Source organism: Nannobrachium achirus, assembly GCF_963921795.1.
Source record: "Nannobrachium achirus genome assembly, chromosome: 17".
Lineage (NCBI taxonomy): Eukaryota > Metazoa > Chordata > Actinopteri > Myctophiformes > Myctophidae > Nannobrachium > Nannobrachium achirus.
In genome coordinates this window covers 31,479,519-31,499,231 of record NC_137824.1, presented here as the reverse complement: position 1 = coordinate 31,499,231, position 19,713 = coordinate 31,479,519, and the positions used below count along the sequence as shown (strand labels likewise).

At 42.1% G+C, this 19,713-nt stretch overlaps 2 protein-coding genes across 2 annotated transcripts; both read left to right on the top strand.

Moving 5' to 3' along the window:
* Positions 1-1,183: 1,183 nt before the first annotated feature.
* Positions 1,184-3,029, top strand: glod5 (glyoxalase domain containing 5; the record flags this gene model as incomplete). The annotated part of the gene is made up of 4 exons (XM_080746671.1): positions 1,184-1,193; positions 2,048-2,184; positions 2,645-2,800; positions 2,913-3,029. 4 exons carry the CDS (start codon positions 1,184-1,186, stop codon positions 3,027-3,029), a joined length of 420 nt encoding a protein of 139 aa, XP_080602797.1.
* A 4,920-nt stretch (positions 3,030-7,949) lies between these two features.
* On the top strand, positions 7,950-19,713 carry LOC308302416 (uncharacterized protein; the record flags this gene model as incomplete). Its single annotated transcript, XM_080746670.1, has 11 exons — positions 7,950-8,004; positions 10,398-10,508; positions 11,236-11,659; positions 12,454-13,718; positions 13,947-14,050; positions 15,213-15,354; positions 16,282-16,394; positions 17,798-17,887; positions 17,995-18,117; positions 18,314-18,356; positions 19,664-19,713. 11 exons carry the CDS (start codon positions 7,950-7,952, stop codon positions 19,711-19,713), a joined length of 2,520 nt encoding a protein of 839 aa, XP_080602796.1.

Genomic DNA, 19,713 nt, shown 5'->3' with positions numbered 1-19,713 from the left:
CCTGGGTTACCTTTCTTCTCTTCACAAGCTCAACAGAATGGTAATAAGAATAGGAACTAAACTTGTGTGAGTTTGTTGCCATCTAAACATTTAATCTCTTAGTGGCTGAACATTGTGATTTTAAGCAACACCTGCAGCTAATCAAATTAACAATGGGCGTATTAGATTTAAGTGCAAACATGCCAACATTAACAATACTGTTGACATTGGGCATGATCACAATGGCCCAGTGAGGACAGATAGCAGGAGCAACTGATGATAGTGATGGTATTTGGACTTGTATCATGGCCAGGTAGCTAAACAACTAGCTGTACAATAGTTAAACCACTGTGTGAGCACTCATTTTGCTCTGCATTCTTTCTATTTCTACTTATGCTGTGGTTAGTCGTCCCAATCTTTGCAATGTTTTTATTTTATTTTCAGGACAGGAAAAAACAAATATTTGATTGTGCTTCAGGTGAAAAAGAACCGGTTGAATTACTTGCAGCTTCAGGAGCTAAAGAGAGGTAAGCAATGTTACGGTTTTGGGCTGTACTACATGTATTATCTGTATGGCCCTATATTCATAATGCAGTAGGCTATATAACGTAATGTTGGAATATTTGTAGGTATCCAAATCAAATCATTCTTATTATGCAGCCGGGCAGCCCTCTACAGGCTGTAACGGGCTGTAACCAGCAGAGGGCAACGTTTCTCCTAATTAAGTTATGACGATTTGTTGTTAAACCCTTGAGATATAGCCGGCTTCTCGTGGATGGATTTTGTCCTATTTGCTTTTTCTTAAAGCACAAAAACGCTAAAAGATAAATTACATGTGCCACCATTAACAAAGTTTATCAATAATTTCATTATAGCCCTAAAAAGGTGTCTTCCTGCCTGGTCGTGTGGTTTATTTTTGTATTATTTCAAGACGGACAATATTTTTTGCCCCAAGTCTTTTTTCCCCCACTTCCCTTATTTCAAATGTCATTAGGCCTATGGCAATATTGCTGAGGCACTCAATAACGTGCATGCGTATAAACTCTGTGTACATATACACACATAAATACGGTAAGATTGAAACCTAGGCCAGACAAGAAGGAAGTACGGTAAAGTCGCTCGCATTATCAGTTCAGTTTACTTTTCACCGTGGCAGAATGGCGCTCAGGACTTTTGGGAGCCGTTTATCACAACTTCAACGGACATGTTTCAAGGTGAGTAGTAGTATGTCGTTTTATGGAAACAACACTTTAGTCCCGGTCTTTATGGAGCTGAACTTGAACTTGAAGTAGCCTGAACCTGCTTGTAAGATTGCCGAATCATTCCTGTAAAAGCAGGTCTACTAAAGAACAAAGATACATGTTGCTGGTTGCTACTCAAACATGCAAAGCCCAATTTGACCACATGGTGGCATCTCCTGACTTACTGTAAATGTCGTTCTCAAAGTGTCCCTCAAAGGGTCCCTGGGCCCGATGGACCAGAGCTAGGCCTGAGGGTGATTCCAGGTCAGGACCCCCCCCCCCCCCCCCACACACACACACACACACACACACACACACACACACACCCACCCCCCCAGCCAAATTAGTTACCGTTAATAACATAAAAAATAAGAATGACCACTTTAACCCTATTTCATACCAATCTACAAGCTCTCAATGCGTCACCTGTAGATCTGCTATTTTTGAACAATTGTGAGAGATTTGGAAGAAATTATCAGTTCACCACTCCATTAAATTATATGCTCCATATATTTAAGGGTATAGTTGTTCCTTGACATTCTTTAGCTTGTCTTATTTAAAGCTAAATGTTTTAAATTTAGCCAGTTTAGGATGGGTGCTTATTTTATATTTACAGGCCCTATTTGATGATTATCTCATTTTACTTTCAACTTGTATCATTTCATATTTTGGTCCCTATTTTTAATATTTATATTGTTTGTATTTTACTACATACCTTCTTTCCTAAATCAATCAATTGGTCTCTCTCTCTCTCTCTCTCTCTCTCTCTCTCTCTCTCTCTCTCTCTCTCTCCCCCCCCTCTCTCTTCCAGACCTTTTCCAATCCAGCATTAGTGGTCAGATGTAAAAGCAGCTGTCCGGTGTCACTTAGCCACTTGGACCACCTGGTTCTGACGGTGAAGAATATTAACAACACCATCAACTTCTACTCCTCAGTACTGGGCATGGAGGTCATTACCTTCAAGGTAGGAGGACCACATCAGTCATCACACAAACGCTCCATTTATTTATTTGGTGATAAAGTTATTAGTAAACCCTTTCCTCGCTTGATGCACTCCTCCAACCTGTCCACTGGATGGGAGCATTTGATCACTGTCAGTGTCCTGTCTTTTCTATCTAGAAAACCTCTGAAAATGTGCAGAAATTATTTATGAAAAGCTTTTGAAAAATGTATGAAATAAACAAATTGGTAATAAAGGTAAACAAAAAAGAAGGAAAGAACTGATATTTATGTGACCCATAAAAAAATAGTCTGCGACGACCCTGTGTTTCAGAACCAATGCTCAATTCGATTTTTAAAGAGCTGGAGATATGGGTAGACCTCTGTTACTTACTGGACAAACACTATAGAAATTATTACTATGGGAATATAAAGATATTGTTAACGCTATTTTAACAAAGAATAAATGAATGCCTTCACTTCAGGGGAACCGCAAGGCCTTGGGTTTTGGGCAGCAGAAATTGAACCTTCACCAGGAGGGACAGGAGTTTGAGCCCAAAGCTGGTCGTCCAACGCCAGGTTCTGCAGATCTGTGTCTGATCACCACGACTCCGCTGGCTGTGGTCGCTACGCACCTGCAGGTACCCCCCCCCCCCCCCTCCAATGCCCAAAACAGTGATACATTATTGATGTATTGATTATTATTATCGATGTCTATTATCAACTAGTTTGATAAACCCGCTGCATCTTCAGGCTTGCGGGGTGCAGATAGAGGAAGGTCCAGTTGAAAGGAGTGGAGCTGTGGGAGCCATCACCTCGCTGTATTTCCGTGACCCTGACCACAACCTGATTGAAGTGTCTAACTACTAGCACACGACCTGATTGAGGTGTCTAACTACTGGTCTATCACACAGCCACCACCTGACTGAAGTGTCAAACTACTAGCACACAACCTGATTGAGGTGACTAACTACTGGTCTATCACACAGCCACCACCTGACTGAAGTGTCAAACTACTAGCACACAACCTGATTGAGGTGACTAACTACTGGTCTATCACACAGCCACCACCTGACTGAAGTGTCAAACTACTAGCACACATGCCACCACTGACGTCTGAGCAGCTCCTGTCATTTGTAAATGAGCCTCGTTTGTGAGTTTGATAATTCGATAGTTAAAATCAAAGATGTTCCAAAGAACTTCACAAAATAGTGAGAATAGCAGATCTACAAGCTCACAAACTCATCACGATTTGAGGTATTGTGAGCCTGTACTATTTTCACAGTTTTTTTAAATGGGGCTTAAGCGATTAATTTATAATGTATTTTTGCAAGTTTGGGTCTCCGTGAGACCGATGGATAGATAACGGTCTATCTTTAAGGTCTGTCTACAAAGTGGAAAAGTTTCTCTTCTTGGACAAAGGTTTATTCAAAGAACCAGATTTATAACCAAGTTGCCCTTGCTGCCTCAGTCCAGTATAGGACCACTCTGCACATTTGTTTGAATAACGACAGTTAGAAAGCTCAGCATTAGTCGCAGTTTTCAACATTTAGCTGGATAACATCAACTGACCAGGCAGAGAGAGGGTCTATTATTACTGTGTAATTCTCTGGACCAGCGGCTGGCTGCTCCTGTACTTTAAATATGCCTGTGAACACCACAAGTTTAGACCTGAATGGGGCTTAGGTAAGTAAAATTAGCGCTCAGAAAGCATATTTCAGAATGTGAGAAATGAGAATGATTATGTGTCTTCTAAGCTGATATTATAAGAAGTAGGCTACTTTCCTGAATGGTACGGTATGCCTGCTGCAGAATAAATAACAGATTCACCTGTTGCCATGTGCTCAACATGTTATGGCATATTCAAGACAATATTTTATCCAACAAAATAGTCATGCAATTCCAATTTGTGATTATTCTTGTATTGCTTTTCATGTGGAAGTCTTTAGATTAAATGTTTCCTCATCTTGAACGAATAAAATGCTTTTAAAGATTATTTACACCATTGGAGTAACATTGGAGTAACGTTGGTCATCAACACTCATCAAAAATATGGCATAGTGATAGTGCTCAAAGAAAGGAGATTTTAAACCTCCAGGAAATTGGATTTTACCCATATCACACAGCAGTCAGTTCTAGGTTACACATTTGTGGAGTCAATAAATAAAACGTTATAATGGAAAATAACATTATCACCATTACAGGACACGTTTATCAACAAATCAAATTAAATATGACCTAATAAAAAGGTAAATAGTCACAAAAGTAGAGTGCCGAGAGAAACTCAAAGACACTAGGGTACCATAAGAGCCTAGCATTTATCAACATGCTATCTAAATCACTTTGACATACAATAAAAATATATATTTTGTCTTTTGTGCGGCAAGGAAAGGCCACAAAGGAAATAAGACCTTTTTAATTTAATCATATGTGTTCATGTATTTGCATTTTTGTGGAAAAACCTCAATTCAGACATAATTTAGCAGAAGATATTCTGGCCTTGAATGATGACATCGCTTAGGACTGGTTCTCAATGTTGGCTCACCAAGGAGGTTCCAAATGGACCCATAACGTCCCATATGGGTCTGTAACTCCGAGCGTATGCAGAATTACAGGCCCATTTGGATAGAGTTAAATAGACACATGCTGTACATACAGTATAAATACATATACATTTTACAGTGTAGATTGAGGTCCTGGGGATAAATATATTGATCAAATGGGGTTTTGTGGCTTAATGCATATCAAACTCGGGGTCCTAGAAATGTTGAGAATCACTCTTATAGCGTATTTCTTTTATTGTATTTTTTGTTATTGAGTGGAATGTGTTATTGTTTTTAGTTTTCTTTTTTTTTGTGTAATTGAGTGGAACAATTTCTCCAGACATGTCTGGAGGAATTGTACTGGCCATTAACTAGGAAATAACACACAGTGAGTTTTTGTGCAAACAAACAGTCAAACCCATTTAAGAAGCTGATATTTGTTTAACCAAAGGTTTCCAAGCACTGAGGATTCTGTCCACCTTGTGTCTATGTTGTCTTAGCAGCTTGTTTCTGTGTGGGAGATCTAAAGATAAGACACTACTCTTGCTCCTTCCATTGTCACTGTCATTTACTGACTTCTGATGTGTGACCCCTGGGTCCAGGCCGGCCGAGAATAAGTCAGTAGTTTAATATGAATAAAAAATATGAATTATGAAAAAAGTGTTATGCACATCAAACAATAACACTTGTTGTTTTTAGATAGAAAAAAAATCGAACCTCTGTTCGAAGTGGAGCTGTGTGTGTGTGTGTGTGTGTGTGTGTGTGTGTGTGTGTGTGTGTGTGTGTGTGTGTGTGTGTGTGTGTGTGTGTGTGTCTGGCCTGAACAACAGCGCCCTCGTGTGGTCACAAAAGGTCCTGTAGGCTACAGACACGCAGACAGACAGACCCACACACACGGCCACGTATAGGGAGCTTGTGTTCCACACAGCTCCAAAAATGTTGAATTGTCAGTTCCTTAGTTTATTTATTTTTCTCAGTTCTCTGTCAGCTGGAAACGTTTAGTCAAATGGTTTGTCTGCAAGTGTCTTTCCAAGTTCCCTTTCTTCAGCATCAGGTTGCTTCCCACATACCCTGAAAACAGCAGTCATTTACATTTTAGGCGTTTAGCAGATGCTCTTAATCTAGAGCGATTTACAATAAGCAAGGACAGCACAAAGTAATGCTTTAATACATCAACATCAATACATCAAATGCGGAGAGGTGAGTCTTCAGAGCAGACTATGCCGGAAGTTATAACGCCTCTCTCTTTCTAAAAAAAGGAAGGAAAAAAAGTCAATGTTAAATGATTATAGGCCCGGTTCAAAGTAAAATAATTGAAAAAGCTGTATTTCAACAACTGAATAGCTTCTTAACATAAAAAATGTCCTAGATATCTTATAGCCAGGTTTTCTTTACCACACATAGACTTTAGTTTTCAATGACATCCACAAATACAGACAGTGGCTAAATGTCTTAGTATTAGGCCTTATTAGGTTAAAAACCTCTAGCCAAGTCGGGGACTGCCCCATAGGTCGAACTCCCGTTGGGTCGAACAGAGTCAGCAGGTTAGCTAATCACCCATGTCACGGTCATGGACTTACCCTATGTAACACCAATACATATGCCTGATATTTCAATTCCTTATTTCTTTTTCTCAGTTCTGTCTGGAATTCTCATTATTATCAGAAAGTGTCTTTCCAAGTTGACACTCCCACTGCTGTAGTTAGTCACCTCCACTCCCACTGCTATCAAGGGAAAGTAGGGCAGAAAGCAGCTCCTTCTCAGCAGAGGACATGTGATCTGTTTTGCTCATTTCTTGCACAATTTTCACTGTGCTCACTTAAATAGCATTGACTTTATTTCATTGTCTGACCACACCTCATACACTACACTCCATTAAGTCTTTCAAAATAATTGAAATTTTTTTCTCTCACAAAGGATTGAAAGCTTCTTATATTTAAAGGAGCTATAGTCAACTTTAGACTAGACACTAGAATGTAAACGGACAATGGCCAAAATGATTATTTTAATCATTATTTTACGCTTTTTGTGGTCATTTTTGAATAGAAACACATATATGAAGTTTATTTTTTTATAAAATATTTTTGATTTTTGATTTTTATTTTAGCATCCGTTTTTCAAGAAAAAGTTGACTATAGCTCCTTTAACTAAAAAAAAGTACTCCTTGGACCACAGGTCTCCGCGAAGTCAGTTAGGTTATTGGGGCCTCTTTGTGGCGCTATATAACAGGGCAGGCTAATGTGAAAAAGGTGTAATTTCTTCTTCGGCCTAGTGGGAATGTGCGTGCAATAGTTCACGGAAAATGCTCATGACTTGTAGCATTTTGTTCCAAACTGACCAATCCTGTAAACTTTTGAAACCAATGTTAGCCAATTACGAACAATCGTACAGATCCGCCTTGATCGCATGACTATAGAGATACTGTGTACCGATTTGAGTGATGTTTGGACAAAATCTGAAGTAATATAAAACATTTAAAATAAATGTTTTACAAAAGTTGGCCCCCTGGTGGCGCTATAAAAGGCACATGTGGAAAATGCAGGGCAGAGGTTTTTCCTTGCATGGCCTCTAGGAGTGTGAATGCAAAAACTTGAATCGGCTTATTATAGCGCCACCATCAGGCTGATTCGAAAGATTGCAAGTGGCATTTCTTCCTTGGCCTAGTGGCAATGTGTGGCAATCGCACGCCATGTTCATGATTTGAGGCATTTTGTTCAAACAACTCCTACAAACTTTGGAAGCCATCCAGGATGGAATATGAAAAAACCTGTTTGGTTTCATGACTATAGAGGTACTGTGTTCCAAATCTGTTTTGAGTAATATAAATTAATTGGCCTCCTGGTGGCGCTATACAAGGCCGATCTGAAGAATTCGGGGCAGAGGTTCTGCTCTGGCATCCAGGAAGTGTGCATGCACAGTTTCGCTGCGATCGGTCAACGGTGCCGGAGATTAGCGGCTCGCAGACGGATGGACACAGACACGGAAGGGCAGACAGGCTGCAAAACATTGGGTGCAAAACATTGTATCCAACGGTGGATACAATAAATCAATGTGATCATAAATCATCAATCACTCTGCACCTACAACACTTGGTAACGGAAATAGTGGTTTTCTATGGGTTGGGGTTTCCCAGTAGTCAGGTGGTGATGTCAGCCCAGTCGTCTTGTGATTGGTTTTCCTCAGGGCTATGGGATGCATTTGTGTATAAATGTTGTGCTCCCCAGCTCCAGGATGTCTCAGTGTAATCATGGCTCAACCCCAGTCGCTGCATTTCTCTGTGGGAATTCTGGGCATCTCTGGTGGTAAGCTAAGCTGTATCTACTGTAGGTCTAATATATTGTAGGCAGGGAAAGTACATTTACTCCAGTTCTGTACTTGAGTAAACTTTTAAGATACTTTTAATTTTACTTTTACTTGAGTAGCCTACCTAATAGACTATAGCTAGTTTATTGTTCTACTCCATTACATCTCAGAGGCAAATTATTGTACTTTTTATTATTTGAAAACGATAGTTATGTTTAGATTATTACAAAATATGCATTAACCAATTTACCAAGTTCTAAATTTTCAAAAGATGTTGACACATTTTTAAAACCTTAGTGATGTAATAAAGTAAAATGGGACATTCTGCATAATGAATAGTTTTACTTTTGTTACTAAATATAATTTGATGCCAATAATGCTTTAGTACTTTTATTCAAGTACAATCTTCACTTGTAATACACTGTATTTTTTACATTCTGAGTAGCCTAAGCTAGAGATAGGATTAAATAATACACATCAGAAATATTTTGAAACAGTCTGTATCATATAAAAGTGAAATAAATAGCAATGCATTCAGCTGTAGATATTTGGATGTTTGTTAATGAAGTTGTTTATAGTTGTATTATGTAAAAACATGGGAAGAAACTGATCTAATGAAGTAGCTGTGACGGGCTTGCACTGTATTAAGCCACAAGAGGGCACAAAATCACACTGACTTTGAATTGTCAATAGTTCTTTAAATGCTGTAATACATATTACTGATTGTAATCATTGCTATAATTGCTGTAGAGTGTTTTTTTCCCCCAGTAACATGGTTCAGATTAATGCATTTTGGTCCAATCATAAGGGAGCACTAATACAGGATATTGTACCAGTAAGGCTCCCTAATCGGGAGATAAGCGACCGTAGGTCACTTATCTCCACAAATAGGGCAAAAATGTGTTTTGCCAAAATCTTCCTGATCCATGTTGATGACATGAGTGTAGACATACTGTGTAGTGATTTTCGTGATTTTAGGGCAAAATCTGTAGGAGCAGTGTCAAAAAATGTGTTTTTAAAAATCGGCCTGGAGGTGGCGCTATATGGGAGAGATTCATGTTGATGGGATGAGTGTAGACATACTGTGTACCGATTTGCGTGATTTTAGGGCAAAAATTGTAGGAGCAGTGTCCAAAAATGTGTTTTGCAAGAATGGGCCTCATGGTGGCGCTAGAAGAGGGCCATGTGAGAAATGAGGGGTGGGGTCTCCGCGCCGGCAAGGCGGACGAATAGGTACCGGCCCCGGCTGTCCCGGTCGCTCCTAGCCGGAGTTACGGCATTTTATGTGAGCTGCAGTGTAGGGGGTCCTCCACTGGGGGCACCACCACTTTTGCATCCGTTCTGGAGCACCAGGAGTCGGTGGTCCCCGGGAATTCCCCGTGAGCAGCCCCGTTGGGGTGGTCATTTGGTCAGTTTAGCACATTTGGTCATTTTTTACATCTGGGGGTCCCCCAGGGACCTGGGGGTCCCTGGAGCTCCGGGGGTCCTTGGAGGTTGTAGTTTGGCAGGTAAGGAGTGTGTGTGCAAAATTTGGCATGGATCGGGGCAACGGTTGCGGAGATATGAGCAGGGCAAGAGTGTGACGTGTGAGGTGTGACAGACAGACGGAGGGAGGGACGGACTGACTTACACTTTGTGCAGGGTTTGATAGTAAATGCGACCTACGGTCGCAATAAACAAGTGAAATGGGAAGTGATATAATAGCATTGTAATAATAATAATAATTGAATTGGAACGCTATGTAATAGAGAAACGAAGCCATGTCGTCATTTGTGCGTAATGTCGCCCTCTAGGGGGTTCATGCTGGTATTGTTTTGTATTCAAATCGCCATTGGGGAATCTGCGATCGCCGCATATAAGGACTGTGTTAAAAAAATAAACACACCATGTGCGCGTTTCTGTCAGCGGGGGGGTTCTGCATAGTTTATGATATTCATTCATATCTGATATAGCCTGTGTAACTCGTTTCTAGCGTTTATTGTGTTACTCTTTGGGTAAATCTGTACATTTCCACCTTAGTCGATGCTTCATATCCATTTGGGTCAATCCGAGAGCATGGTGTGTTTATATTTTTAACACAGTTCTTATATGCGGTGATCGCAAATTCCCCAATGGCGATTTGAATACAAAACAATACCAGCATGAACCCCGTAGAGGGCGACATTTCACGCCATTTCACGGAAGTGACATCACACTTCGCTACTGAATTGAAGCTGACACATTGGTGTCCTTTATCCTGATTGGATGAAATTGGCAACCCACCTGAAAAAGTATTTCTGTTTATTAAAGAGTTTGAGACAGAATATAAAGCTTTAACTTTTTAGACAAAACATGTTTATAACTTGGAGCACCTTTAAGACACCATGATAATGGATGTTCCGTTTAATTACAGGCTCTCTCCTGCTTCTTATAAATGACTACGGCAGTTCATCTGGAGACTTCATCCCCCATAATGCCCTGGGCATTCTGTTACTCATCGTGGCTGCCCTGTTAGCATATGCAGGTTTGTTTCCATTCATGAAAAAAAAAAGAAAAAATACATTCTCCAGCACACACCTTTCTCTGCTTGTCTAACATCATGTCCTATGACCTATGGTGTAGTACATATACTCAAGTATTGTATAAAGTTGAGGTACCTTCACTATACATAGAGGCAACTCATTACACTTTTTACTCCATGACAATTAATAGTTACCAGATATAAAACCACTTAAAGGGATTTATATATATATAAAGAAAAAAAATCTAAAACAATTATTAATAATAAAAAAGACATTATGATAATGAGTCACCAGAAACAAGGACAGGTGTTTTCGATGAATCTATCATGGTTAAAATGGAGTTTGAAGTTACAATGGGTTTGTATAGGAAGGGGGCGTGTCTGATAAAATGAACATTTTGTGTGTTCCCAAAAGTAGATGACAAAATGACCTGGAATTTGTAGATCAGCTGTTTTCAAACGATTTTGACACAAAAAAAAAAGAAAGAAAAAGAAAAGTGAAATAGGTACTTGGGAATTCAATGCGTTACATTTACTTGGTATTTCTACATTGTGGTAGGCCTAATACTGTTTTAACTTATGCCAGTGAAAAAAAAATGTACTCTGGCACACACTTTTCTCTGTTTGTTTGAATAAACAGAATGGATCGTCATAATAACAAGCTCAACTGAGATGCAGTATTTGTACAATTCCTAAAAGTAAACATCCTCTTCCTCTCCGTCTCTCCTAGGCATGTGTCACAGTCTGTCGCCCTCCCAGCTGTTTTCTACTCTGTGTCTGACTGTGTCCTCCCTGTGGTGCGGCTCTGGTCTTGTGTACATCCTGGTGGGACAAGGCGTGCTTCACCCTGCTGAGCTACGATCCTCATTGGTTCCGGGGCTGGCTGCGTATAGCCTATCATTGTTCCTTATAGGCGCCGTAGCCGTCTTGGGGACGACAAAGGCCTTGTCTATAATAGCCATTTGCATTAGCCTAGCCTGTGGCCACCAGATCGCCGGACTGGCCGTTGCTGGGTTTGGCCGATCGGTTGCAGCCGCCTACTACCTGTTTGTCTGCCTGTTGGGGATTTACTTTGGCGTTGGACGCCTGTTGGCTCTTAGCACTGGGGGGGAGGTGGAACCGCCAGGCACCCGCCTGAAGGCAAAGATCGCTAGGTAGGCCTGTGACAATTATTACATAATAATCACCTGATCACAATTATTTAAATTGACAGAAATCAGAATCAGAGCAGGGGGCACAGTGGCGCAGTCGGTGGCGCTGTCGCCTCACAGCTAGAAGATCCTGGGTCCTCCGCGTCATCTGCGCCCATGGACCTTTCTGTGTGGAGTTTGCATGTTCTCCCTGTGTTCCCTAGGGTAGTTACCCTCACAAAAACATGCAGTAATCCTGGTCTCTATACTGCCTCCCCCTGGCCAGCCGGGGCGCTTGATGGAGGGGAAAGGAACTGGTTGGAATAACGCGTTCCTTCCACGCGCTACGTCCTCCCGGGGAATCCCCCCCCCCCCATCATGTGATAAGAAGCCGCTTGCTCACTCACAATGCATTGAAGGAAGCATGAGCTCAGTTCGGGGCTCTCCCCAGGTTGGCAGAGGGAGAGTAGCGCCCAGGATTACAGTTTAGGCAATTGGCACTGTGGGATAAAAAAATAAAAAAAATAAAGAGATTGACAGAATCATTCCCGTTCATCTGTATAAATTAATCTGTTGAAAAATGGTAATGCCTTTACAAACATTTTGAGAAATGGCGGAAATAGCAGATCTACAATACCACAAGCTTGTAAATCAGCTATTTCCACTGCTTAACTTTTTTGTGTGAAATTAACCATTTGGCTGTTTTTGACGCCCATTGCATATTATTTATTTTTTATTATTCGTACTTTGTACTTCAATGCCAAAAACACAATCAAATCGTCAATGACAATTGTATGTACATGTCCTGATTGTTTCAGCACTAGTCCGAGGACGGCACAGAATGGAGAAAGCAGCAACGATGTGGTGTCCGTTGGCCTGGTCCTGAACCTGCTGTCCGCCAGCGTGTTGGCCTGTCCCCTCCTGGGCGTCGTCCCCCACCTGTCCATCGGCCATGTCCCCTGGCTGTGGACGGCAGGTGTCTTCCAGCTCGCCGTGTGCGTCCTGTGTTACCGCGCCATGGAAGCGTTGGCCGCCACCTTCTACGGCTTCACGGCTCTGTTGAGGTTTGCCGAAGGCTACAGCGTTCTCTTGACCTTCTACAACATTCAGCCGCTTTCCCCCGTTCCGTTTCCCACCGTCTTCTCTGTGCTCTTCTTCATCCTGGCTGTGTTCAGCTGCCAGAGGAGCGTTCTGGAAGGAGTCTACCAGCTGTTCTTCGTGGCGTACTGCATCTCCATCGCGTGCCAGCCCCAGGGCTTCCTCCAAGCAGGGACTCAAGGTGTCCAGGCGGCCATTTTTGTAGCCACCGCCGGCCTGCTTCTCGTCACTGCATTTAACACGATCTCCGCCTGGCAGATTCCCACAGGGCGGGGTTTGTTCGAAGCTCTGGTGACCAGGATGAGCGGCCTCGCTCTCAGACCTCGCGATAAAGACCTGCACGCTCCCTACTTGGGCTACTCCAGATATTCAGACGGCGAGGTCCTGGGCCACGCCTGCAGCGTGCTGGCCGCGTTCGCCATCACCGCCGGCGTGGGCGCAGAGGGGCCGCTTTCCGTGCTGGTGCTGCCCTGGGCGGTGGTCTCCGGCGGAGTGCTTCAGCTGCTTTGCGCCTCGGTGGCGTTTTCTCGTGGGAAGACACTGGAGAGCACAGCATTCGCCCTTTACGGGATGATGTGGACCATTTGGGGGCTGACGCGGTACGGCGGGCTCTACGGGGACTCCAGGGGCTTCGGCGTGGCAGTGGGGATCATCGGCTTCATGGTGTTCAACAGTTTGCTAGCGATCGCGGCGTTGTTGCTGAACGTAGCCTGGTTGGTGCAATCCCTGGCCTTTCAGCTCATCCTGGTCAGCTTCCTGCTGGACGCATTGGGGGCGGAGCCGCAAGGCTATGACGTGGCGGTCACCATCATATTTGGATTGGTCAGCTTTTATTGTTTCCTGGCAAAGATCTTTAACGGAACGTTCGAGGCCCCTCAGATTCCACTGGGAAACCCCTTATTGCGGCTGAGCGGGAGCGGGGCAGGTGGAGACGTCTGTCCGCACCTCCCAGCCCGCAAAGCCACCTCCGTCCAGCAGATAGCAGGTGAGAGAGAAAGCTGTGATTGTGCAAAATGAGCCAATCTACAAGATCACAATGTGTCACAATGCGATGCGTTCTGAGCTTGTAGATCATCTATTTATGCTATTTGAATGGAAAAAGCAAAATGTAATGTTTTACGCCAAACAGTTCGATGAACTGTTGCATCCCTTATTACATTGTCCAGCTGTGAATTTTAAGGTCACTATGTTTTGTATTCTCTCACTTCCACAGACATCATGAAAAACGGTGGCATATGTGGCATGCCGACTGACACCGTCTACGTACTGGTGGCTGCGTGCAACCGACCCGACGCCGTGGTCAAAGCTTACAAGCGAGTTTCACTCTTTCACCGTTCATGCTTTTGTTGTTGTTGTTTGTTTATTCACTCTCATGTTCGATGAAAGTCATCCTGCAAACATTCATTTTAGTAGTCTTTTTGACGACGACACCTTTTAGCTCTGTTGTCATTACAGCATTTATCTAGACAGTAGGCTACAGTATTATGTATAAAGCAGTAGTTCTCAAATGGGGGTATGTGTACCCCTAGGGGTACGCAGAGGTACTACAGGGTGGAAAATGGAAAAATGTAAAGTAAATGTGCTCAAGATGCTCAAATACAAATTTTGCCAGCTATTAATTAATTAATCCTGCCAGTGTTTTCAGTGTTTTTACTGTGTTTTCTGAGGGTGTGCACGAGCGTTCGCTTGTCCGTGCGTGTGCTCCGTGTCTTTGTGGACACGATCCTCAATGTGGTGAAATAGAACGAAAGGAAAGAAAATCCATCCTGTTGTTGTAGCTCCTTCCAGTCTCCACTACACAGCGTGTGTGAATGGAACCTAGAACCAGAGAAAAGCTTATCTTTTCTGCAGAAGAAGAATTGAACCCTATGGAGAAGTGCTTTTCATTTCCGGGTTATCTCTGCATGCATTCGTCTTCTAGCAACCGAGGATCGCTCTTACAGTTGAGAACTGCGATATTAATAAGCTCATATTAAAAAGACCAGATCTCTGTTTTTCGCACGCAACCGTGAATTTAGAAAAAACAGAGATCTCCGTTTTTGGCACAAAATGTGTTTAAGTCTTCCACTCCTTTTCTTATTTGTAATGTTATATTCTTCAATATGTTCTTCAAAAAGTGGGTTACTTTTCAAGATTCAAATTCAAAAGTAGCAACGATAGCAGATTTACGTGTTGCGCTTGTTTGTAGAACTGCTATTTTTGCTACTTTTGGATGACACTGCAGTATGGCAAAGTACGTAGGGCATTAATCTAACAAAGAAAAAGGTAAAATATGGAGATATGAGGTAAACGATAAACAAAACAATACAACAACAGTATGTTAGTCTTGCTAGATATACAGTAGTTTTCTAAGCAAAATGTCAGGTACTTTGATCCAGAAATCCGGAAAAGGGGGTATAGCCTACTGAAGCCCAAGAAGATTGAGAACCACTAATTGGTGTCACTTTCTGCCATGCATTGTCCCTGCAGGGTGAAACAGCAGGCTCAGGACAGACCCATGTCTCTGTGGATCTCCAGCATCAAGCAGCTGCAGCTGCAGCCTGTCAGTCAGCTCAGCCCTCTGCTGCTGGACTTCATGCAGGCTGCGTGGCCCTCCTCTATCAGCATGGTCATACCCAGAGGTGGGCTTGTGTGTCTGTCTGTGTGTGTGTGTGTGTGTGTGTGTGTGTGTGTGTGTGTGTGTGTGTGTGTGTGTGTGTGTGTGTGTGTGTGTGTGTACTCCAGGCACGTGCACACATCTTGAGCCGTCTGTAAAAAGTGCCCTCTACAGACCATGAATGCAGTTTTTATGGTGAAAGAAATGCAAATGCCCTCTTTCCTTGCCATACCTGAAGGCAGGATTCAAGAGACTTGCCTTGTCCAAACTAACTCTCCTGAACTTGAATGCAGCATCTTATGTTGAAAAAATTGCCCTCTCTGTGTAGAAATCCATGCCGTTACGCCACATCTCAAGTATTGGCTTGATTGTGCTTAGTTAAAGCACTGAAAATAGCCAAGATCACAATGTGTCGCAGGGCGACGCGTTGTAAGCTTGGAGGTCTGCTATTTTCGATATTTTCACCAAAAGGCCTTTTTAGAAATTTCAGACCCTGCCTCTGAAACATTCTCTGCACGTCCCTGGTGTACACACGCACGCGCGCACAAACTTTTTTCTTTCAATGATTTATTTATTTTTGCACATAATATCTGGCGACCCCTCAAATTATTTGGCTGAGGTTGAGATCCACTGCTATATTTGACTAATTAACAAAATAAGTAAGTACAAAAAGGACATTAGGTACTCAGCTTGAGAAATGCTGTGTCTCCTTGGGAACCAAAGTTGGAAACATTAACCTATATTATGAATTTGCCACTTATGCCATATTTAATTGTGAGAATTGGCAATCTATAAGCTCATCACACGTCGTGAGCATTATAGATCTGCTATTTCCACTTTTTGTTTAAAAAAATCTATTAAACATCGGCAATTATTTTTGAGAACTAACACGTGCACACAATTCCAGTCTCACTGTCTGTAAAATAATGTTGAGATGGTTTCCCCCATGTAGGAGCCTGGATGGACTGCTTTGGTTTAGGAGACGCAGCCGCACATATTGGAACTCCCCAGAGCATCGCCATCAGATACCCAGACTGTGCTGTGGCCACACATCTCATTAATCTGGTAATTAGCATCAACAGCTTATAGGTTACGCTACATTATAACAGATAGACCTTACCCGTTCGAATATATGTGCTGCAAAATATGTGCAGAGTGTGGGTTTTGGGGAAAGTAACTGTAACTGCATGGTGCGTGCGTGAGAATATGTGGGAGCATCATAATGTAAGGAGCAGCCCATGGAGGAGTGTATATTTATGATGGATACAAATAATTTAACAGCAAAATTAGGTGAATAGAAGTATGAGGATGTACTTGCTCCACATACGTTTTCTATACCCGTTGGAAGATGAGACACACATCACCCGTTGCATGCGTGACCCATGCAGAGAGAGAGAGAGAGAGAGAGAGAGAGAGAGAGAGAGAGAGAGAGAGAGAGAGAGACTGACTGCAACATTCCTAACTGTGAGAGAGGTGTGTGTGGGCCCGGGGCTACAGATCCCATGGCCTGGAGGAACGGACCGTAACCCTGACAACAGGCTGTAGAGCTGTAGAGTGAAGAAACGCTAATAAATCGCTAGAATTTGGGAAAAATGAAATTCGGGCTCCGTCACCGTGTGTATAATGCTAATGACCAATGCCATGTTAAATTTGAGATCAGTCGCTGAAGCGAGTGAATAGATAATGCATTTTGTGACCTACTGACTGACTGACTGACTGACCTCTCTCTCTAATTATATGTTAGATAGTTAAGTAGTTATGACCAAGCAATCGGAATGGTTGCAATAGGCTCTCCAGCTGTGCTTACTGTTCTAAGTACTCTGACAACAGGTATAACGGGTACTCTGACAACAGGTATTGTATAACCAGAGGGGCATGTGTTCCCAACTGGCATCGCCATGGTATGAAATGAATGACTGACGGCAATAGAACTTTTTGTCTCGTCCCCTAGTGAACCAGAGGTCTGGGGGGAGACATATCCCTACTAATACAGTCTGTGGCAGCAGCCAGCTAAACACAGGTTAATACTTTTTTGAGCGGTTTGTATGTGTGTCCGGCCCGCAGAGCTTGGCATTGGCAAAGCTTCGTGGGACACTTAACGAAATTAACGTATAAAAGGCACCGCTCACTAGAAGGCTAACAAAGGGTGAATTGGAGCAGCTAGAGGTGAAATGGTGCACAAATGTGGGCGATGGCAGACCTCGTCCTATGTATACTAGTGAGTGTGTTGCTGGGATAAATGAAAAGTAGATAAGTTGATTGAAAGTTGATGGGAAAAAAATTCTCATTTAAATATTTTCTTGCATTGCATTTTCTTGCATGCAGAGTGTGCAGGATTTTTTTTTTGTTATTACGTTTGGGCCCTCGTTTGGTCTTCTCCTAAGCACCTGTTGCCTTTGTAGGTGTGCAAAAGACACTCACTGGACACTGTGGACAGTGTAACTTATCCAACCCTTTTCACTTTCTAGGTTGGACCCATTGCTGTGACTTCAGCCAATCCTACAGGTGAAGCAGACACAACTCACCACAACCAGGTTCATGCCAAGCTGGGGGACAAGGTGATGATGACATATTTCAGTTTCATAAGAGAAAACACCTACAGATTATTTTTTCTTCTCTTTTTATTCATTTATTTTTTCTAAGTGTGTTATTTTTCTTGTATAAGGTGGATGGTGTGCTGTGTGCTGGACCCTCTCCTGAAAATATTGCCTCTACTGTGGTGGACTGTACCAAGATAGAAACGGGACACATCGGTTTCTTCAGAGTGGGCCTCATCCCCAAATCCAAGGTGTTACAAATGCTCCATCTTATCGAGTTCTTCATGATGAGGCTGTTTAAATGTACCGTCCCTGTTGGGTAGAAACCTTGAACTGTATCTCCATTTTCCATCTTGATGACAGTGGAGTAGAAGTGTAAAGTATTGAAAAATGGACATCAAGTAAAGTTTAACTAATACCTGTAATTGTACTTTCCACCACTGGCAGGTTCTGCAGATATTTGAGGAGGTCCAAAGGAGACATCAGCAAGGTCAGAACAACCCTGGTTTTGAAGATGACCCTTCACATCCACCCGATCCCCAAGTTTTGTCACACCAAGGTTGTTATAGTTTGACATTTTTATTTCATTTTGACTATGTTTTTCAATGTCAGTTTAATTTTATTTATATTGCTCAGGTGTTAGTAAAAAGGTCTGACAGGGCATTGTGTAATAAAAGTATTCATAGTTAAACAAATGGAAGATGTATACAACCAAAAATACTAGGCTTAAGAATGTAATAAATTCACAAAGACAAAAACTAAAGGTATTTTTTCTAGGATTTTAATTAGCTTATTAGTTTTGTAATCACACAATACAGTTTTTACCCCGTTTGTATGCGAGAGGCAAAACTGTTTTAGTTAACTATTGTACTAACTTTCCTTCGGACCCAGTGAGGACACAGCTGAATGGTGAAACCAACCTTGCTTTTGAAGATGACTCTTAAGACTCGTCCAGAGCCGCCAGCATGTGAGGAGAGGAGGAGGGCTCAACGGGACCTATGCCACCGATTTTATTTTCAATCTGATACCAACTAACACACAATAAATAAAATAGATCATTCTCACATCTATGCTGGCATGGCTGTGTTTTTCACGCTAAAAAAATATCATACTTTCTTGTGAGGTTAAATTGTTTGCAGTACAGCTATCAGTTTATTTAAATAATTGGTGTTTGTTGCAATAAATACATAAAATGGAAGTGGTAGTTTTCATTGTACGTAATTTGTTATTAGAACAGCTCAAAGCAATGCAGTTCAGAAGTTTTCTCGAATAAACTTAATTTAGTTAATCAATGAAGCTATAGTTATAATACCACAATGAGAAACTAGTTGCAAACTGTTTTTATTCAACAGTCAAAGTGAAAACTGCAAATGCACTTGTTTTAACAAAACATATTTAAAAAAGAACTTGGTTGAAACTGCTATAGTCTTTCTCGATCATCTGAAACTAAGAAATTGTGCTTTCAATGAAAGTGTAAATCTGGGTGTTCAAATAAGATGGTTGTCATAATGAACCCTGGTCATAAGAGGGTGTATCTAGTAGATTCAGTCACTCTGTCAGGGGTAGAATTGTTTGCTGTGGATTTTCATCTTTCACCTGTCGGCTATGCTTTTCACTTTAAATATAACCTCCGACCTGTATTTAGTGTGAAAATCCTGGTAGTGTGGAGGTAAAGCAGAGGACTCACAACCTGAAGGTTGTGGGTTTGAATCTCACTACTGGAAAGTCTTTAAATTTGGTCTTTTTAAGGCGAAGCGCATGGAATCAGCCCACCTCCCTCGTCACCCCCTCTTTTAGCTCTGGTAGGAGAGGGAGGAGCCCAACTTCTTCTTCACGCCCTCTTTTAA